Below are 6,425 nucleotides of genomic sequence, written 5' to 3' on the forward strand. Positions count from 1 at the left end.
AAATGCCAATACATCATAATAAATATTATTACAAATAAACATAAATAAAATCAAACATAGTTTTTAAATTGTAAAGATATAATAAAACAAAAAAATTATAATAATAGTAATGAATGATATTACTTTTTCGAACCCCGAATATTATTGTTGTAAAAATATATTTAAAATAAACGAAAAATTCATCCTTTAATAGAATTAATAAATATAAATGTAACTGTATAATAAACCATAAAATAAAAATAGATACCTACTTATTGAAACAACAAATCAAAATACCTTATCATATTTTCCTTATTCGTACTGTCTATCATCGTATTGAAGTAATTCATAATTATTATCACCGAGCGATTGAGTCCAATTTCCAGGTTGACAATCATTAGTCTCTGGAAAAACATATTGACTTGGACGATCATATGTTGAAAATCCTGAGTTTGACGATGATTGTATGCTAGGATTTGGAGATGAAAATAAGCTACTTGTTGACTGAATATTTCTATTTGATGTCGATGTAGTGCTGTTATTTTCTATTTCCAAATCCGTAATTATTTTGAACACTTCTTTTTTGGCTTTTATTTTCAAATGTTGAGGAAACGATTTTACTGTTAATGCCATTGTTTTAAAAAATGAATCAATGGGATCATCATCTTCCTCAACTCTATTAATGGCGTTTATAATTTGTTGTCTTTCTTCATTACTTTTTTTGAACAATGACACTAACTCTTTATTTTGTTTTAGTTTTTTAGTAGGCCTTTTTTCTTTTAATAATTTTGTTTTTTTTGTATTCAAATTATTTTCAAGTTCAGTTTCCTGAACTGTAGTGTTTTCTGTTGCAGACTTCTGTGAAACATCGTTTTCATCACTTGAATTGTTTTCATCGTCAACAGTTACTTCTAAATAGCTATCTTCTTCTTCACTATTGTTCATTTCAACCGTAGAATTAAAATTAGTCAGTCCCCTTCAAAATATAATAAATGAACAAAAAATAGTTAGTTCTGTGTTATTTATAATAGATATTTAGTACAAATTATAAAATTGTGAGAAAAAAAATAATTGTACATTTTTAAAGCATATTTGTATTAATTTAAGCGCATAGCCGCATAGGTGCATTAGTTTCGAACCATAATTATTATTAATGGGCAATTTCTATAACTGTAAGATGAATTGGTTTTTAGGTACAATGTATTTAATATATTATTACTCACGTTCGTTCGTAAGAACATACGTCCATAAACGATAGTGTATCTGCCAAGGCCCATTTTGTTTGTTTATTTTTTGTCGATGATCCCGTCCCTAGTTTCCTACTCCTTTTATGTTTATTATACGTATCTTTCATATTTTTCCATCTCTTTTTACAATCATCAACTGAAATAATAATAATTATTCATTTAAATATTACAGTTCATAAAACTATACAGAAATTAGAAATATATTATTACTATTATTATATTATATCTACATGCCAAAATAAAATAAATATCCAATTTATGTCGGATCAACATAGGTCTAATTTTAAATAAAATATTAATATTGTATAATTTGTGCTTCGACAATACCATACACGCACCAACAAGTTTGTCGACAGGTCGGTGGTTGGCATGTTGACGCTTCGCGAGCACGTATCAATCTGTCTGTGCGACCGATAAATCGTTCCGTGTATAGGGGGGCCCTTTATTTGCAACCAGTTTTAATTATTTTAATACTACTGTAGCAGAAATATCGGATTTTATTATAAATAAAATATATTATATATTATAAATTTTAAAAAATGTATTTAACATGTTACGTTTTTTTTTCTTAGATATATGGCAACGGGAGAATCGCTCAGGTCATTGTCTTTTTCATTCAGAATTTCTCAAAGTTATATTACACGTATAATACAATTAGTCTTAAAGAGTTTAAGTACTCGTCTAACACCAGTCTTATTAAAACCTCCATTAAAAGAAGATTTAGTACGTATTGCTCATGACTTTTGGAACAAGTGGAATTTTCCAAATTGTGTTGGTGCCATAGACGGGAAACACATCCGCATATTTTCGCCAAAGAAAAGCGGAAGCTTATATTTCAACTACAAAGATTTTTTTTCCATTGTTCTTCTTGCGATTGTGGACGCTAATTGTAAATTTATATTTGTGGACATTGGGTCCTATGGTAAAGAAGGGGACAGTGGAATTTTTAATAAATCTAGTATCTCTAAAACAATTTTAACCGGTGAATATTTTCCTTCCCCTGAAAAACTGCCAGATTCCAATGTATCTTTACCGTGTGTACATATTGGGGACGAGGCATTTCGCCTAGACCGACATATGATGCGTCCTTATTCTAGGATTGAGGCTAGAAAAGATTATCAAAAGACCGTATTCAACTACAGACTTTCCCGGGCGAGAAGAACTACGGAGAATAGTTTCGGGCTTCTAAGCCAAATTTTCAGAGTATTCTATACACCAATATCTCTAAAAACGGAAACGGTAGATAATTTAGTCTTGACTGCATGTTGCCTTCACAATTTACTTCGCGATCGTTACTTGGAGAATACGAACAACTATTATTATAACTTCGATGATAACAAACCTCAACCATCTGAAAATATGATGTCATTGGCAAGAGCAGGAGGATATGCAAAGTTTAAGGGTTTTTTCGTGAGGGACGAATTTAAAAAATTTTTCAACAGTCCACAGGGAGCTGTTCCGTGGCAAAATCATCAATCTAATAGATTAGAATAGATATTCCAGTTCCACAATAACATATTCTTTTAGTTATACTTAGCCACGCAGTTGATATATAAATAATATGAAAATAACATCTATTTATAAATGTACTTTTTTTTCATAATGTAATGTTAACATAAATAACTATTATTCAGTGTATGTTGTACGTAAGTAATAATAACTAAAAATAAATAAATACTTGTGCTTACTTTATTTTTCTTGAATGTTGTAAATTGTTCTATTAAATTGTATTAAAATCGTAAATTAATAAAATACAGATTCCAGTGTTGAGTTCAAACACAAAATAAATATCTAGCTAAAATATATCAGATGACTTACTATATTATAATAAATATAATACGATATTATGTGTACATGTACCTTTTCATTTAGGTTAATATGATAATATGAAGATAGAATATTTTATTTTAATTTAGGTAATTATCTACCTACATGTTAATAATTCAAATTTTATAGACACTAACTAGATACCTATTACTCTACGGTCTACACTGACAGGTACGCAACAAATTAACAATTAATTTTGAAATTTCATTAATATGTTGAATAGGTATACTACTTACCACTTTTATTATTCAGGTTATTTGATATAAGCTTCCATACATTGTCCCTTATTTGTTGATCCTTGTAATTGGCATTTTTTAAGTCATACAAACATGGATGTTCTCTTACAGATTCAGCCAATAGTATGTCTTCTTCTATTGTGAATAACACTTTTAAAGACATTTTGTGTCACACAGTGTTAACGAAATGTCGAACTTTGAAAATTAAAATATGAATAGCCGCGCGGCTCGTGCGATTTGACTGCCCTAGAAGCGATCGCCACGCGCGGCGGCCGCGGTCATAGGAATCGGTTATATTTAAAAACAAGTAAAGTAGTACCTGCGCGGCTAAAATTAAATCGCGCCGCGTCAGCCGCGCGTCTCTAGACGCGTGCATAGGAATCGCACCTTAAGGTTATAAACATCCTAACCCTAACAATCAAAGTATGTACATACTAACTTACTATAACTGGTGGAATTATTTGTCAAATTCATATTTTCTGTAGTAGTTGTAATTTCTCCTGTTGAAATTTTGAATAGGTCTATATACTATCATCATTTGGTTCAATATTTGCAAATAAAGAGGTTTCAATACCTAAAAAAAATTAAAAAAAGTAAATAACTAATATTTGATATATAACTATAATTATAATATACTTGTTATATACTTACCAGAACTGTTTTTAAGTTTTTTAGCAAAAAGGGTATCCAAATTTCCTTTTTGTCTTTTTTTTTTTGCACGATTCAATGTGTCTACACCAATTAGTTGTATTTTGATTTGCACGTTCACGACCACAATATTCACATTTCATATTAATTTTAAAAATGAACTACAAAAAATTTTGAAAAAATTTCAGAATACGAGTACTAAAGTGAAAAGAGTTAAGAATTAACATTTGACTAAACTAAACTAAACACTAAAGTGAACGATAAAAATTATTAATTAATACATTCACGTGACAGTATAGCACATAAAGATAAAATAGGTATAAATACAAAATTGTAATGAATAATAACACAAGTAATCACGATTCTTATTGGTTGTGCGGTATTTCCCAAAAATGATTTAAAATGTTATACTTTATTGTAGACTAATATATTATTATCGTATACTGTGGGCATGAACAACATTGTTATCGCCTGTTCTTGACAAAAATAGCATTTTATCAGTTATCGCAGTGGTCCGCAACCTTTTTGCCTACGCGGGCCATAATTTGTTTCAGTTTTTTATGGAGAGCCGCGTACAAAATTAAAATATTAAAAAATATAATTTTAACATAGGTATATTACTAATATATTTACAGATAGCAACAAACATATTACGAGTTTAACATTGCGGTTGTCCTTATTAACAAATTTTTAATTAAATACATTAGTAGAGAAAATTTAAAAGTTTAAAAATAATTATTAATTAATTCTTGAATGCATCTTAGTATACAAATATTAAGTTACTAGTGTGATTTTTGAGGTTGAATTTTTCCCGCCAATTCGTTTATATCCGCTTTTATATTGGATGTTGATATCCTTAAAACAGCATTCAAGTGTTCATCGCTTAACCGTGAACAATATTTATTTTTTCGAAATTTAAGTATTGAGAATGTCTGCTCACAAATATATGTGCTACCGAAAGCAGTAATCATTTTTTTAGGAAAACTTTTAATGCCTTTAAAATCTATTTCAGAAAGACTTGAATAAAATTTTTTTAGGTCATTACTTTCTTTAAAAGCATTTTTAAGAATATCGTTGTTTTGCAATTCTATGACTTCCATCTGTAAATTAGATTCAACATCGTCAATGTCGACAGAAAAAGGGTTTTGAAACAATTTGATTTTATTCTCTTGTACGTAAAAATCAGAAAATTGTATTGAAAATTCATTTTGTAGGTTTTCAATTATATTTAAAAAATTAATTTTTGTAGTTTCTCAATTTAAAGTGCTGTTTATTAATATGTTTGTGTAATAATTTTAATTTCACTTGAAATGATTTTATATTTGAATACATATCTGACAACAATTTGTCTTTACCTTGCAGTTTCGTATTCAGTTCATTCAATAAAGTTGTTATATCAGTTAAAAAAGTCAGATTAAGAACCCACTTTTCATTTGATAATTCTGGTACATTTTTACCTTTTTCTGACATAAAAATATTTATTTCATTTCGTAAAATAAAAAACCTTTTCAAAATCACACTTCTACTCAACCACCTTACTTCGGAAAAATATATTACATCCCCATATTCAGCCTCGCATTTTTCCAAAAATATTTTAAATTGACGATGTGCCAGAGCATTTTTGCGTATGTAATTATACTAAAATATTCATTACATCTTTCCATGCTAAAACTTTGCAACATAATGCCTCTTGATGTATGATGCAATGAAATATCATAGGTGCTTCATATCTTTCTTCCACCATTTTCGCATTTATTCTCCCAATTAATCCTTTATTAATTCCACTCATATTTCTACCACCGTCTGTAGTAACACTAACTAGTTTGTTCCAACTTAAATCAAGTTTTTTAAATGTTTTGTCAATTTCGATAAATAAGTCTTCTCCCGTTGTAGTTCCCTTCAAACTACATAATTCAGCTAATTCTTCAGAAATATTAAAATTAAAATCAATTCCTCGAATAAATATTATTAATTGAGCAGTATCACAAACATCAGTACTTTCGTCAGTTGCGATAGAAAAACAATCAAATTTAGAAACTTTTTTTTCAGTTTGAACATTAAATTTGTTCTTAACTCTTCGGTACGTCTAACACAGGTCCTAGCTGAGAGACTGATGTCTTCAAATTGTGTTTTTTTCTCAGGGCATATTTCATTTACAATGGCTAACATACATTTTTTTATAAATTCGGAGTCGTTGAATGGACGGTTACACTTGGTTATCATTTCAGCAACTACGAAACTAGTTCGTACTTCTGATTAATTTTGATTATGTTGTAATTTAAAACTATTTTGTTGAATATTTAATGAACTTTTAAAATTATTTATTTTAATCTGTCTAAGATCACTAGTGAGAGTGTCAAATTTTAATTTATGCTCTGTTTCGTAGTGACGTTTAACATTATACTCTTTTACAGATAAAATGGTTTTTTGGCAAATTAAACATAACAGTTTACGTTTATTTTCGATAAAAAAATATAAATCCGTCCAT

The 6,425-nt window shown here is 28.7% G+C and overlaps 1 protein-coding gene across 1 annotated transcript; it reads right to left on the minus strand.

Moving 5' to 3' along the window:
- Positions 1-291: 291 nt before the first annotated feature.
- On the minus strand, positions 292-3,452 carry LOC113558590. Its single transcript, XM_026964087.1, has 3 exons — positions 3,290-3,452; positions 1,203-1,362; positions 292-955 (listed from the first exon to the last, which is right to left on the minus strand). Exons 1-3 carry the CDS (start codon positions 3,450-3,452, stop codon positions 292-294), a joined length of 987 nt encoding a protein of 328 aa, XP_026819888.1.
- Positions 3,453-6,425: the final 2,973 nt, after the last annotated feature.

The sequence above is a fragment of the Rhopalosiphum maidis genome, chromosome 3, assembly GCF_003676215.2.
Source record: "Rhopalosiphum maidis isolate BTI-1 chromosome 3, ASM367621v3, whole genome shotgun sequence".
NCBI classification, from domain to species: Eukaryota; Metazoa; Arthropoda; class Insecta; order Hemiptera; family Aphididae; genus Rhopalosiphum; species Rhopalosiphum maidis.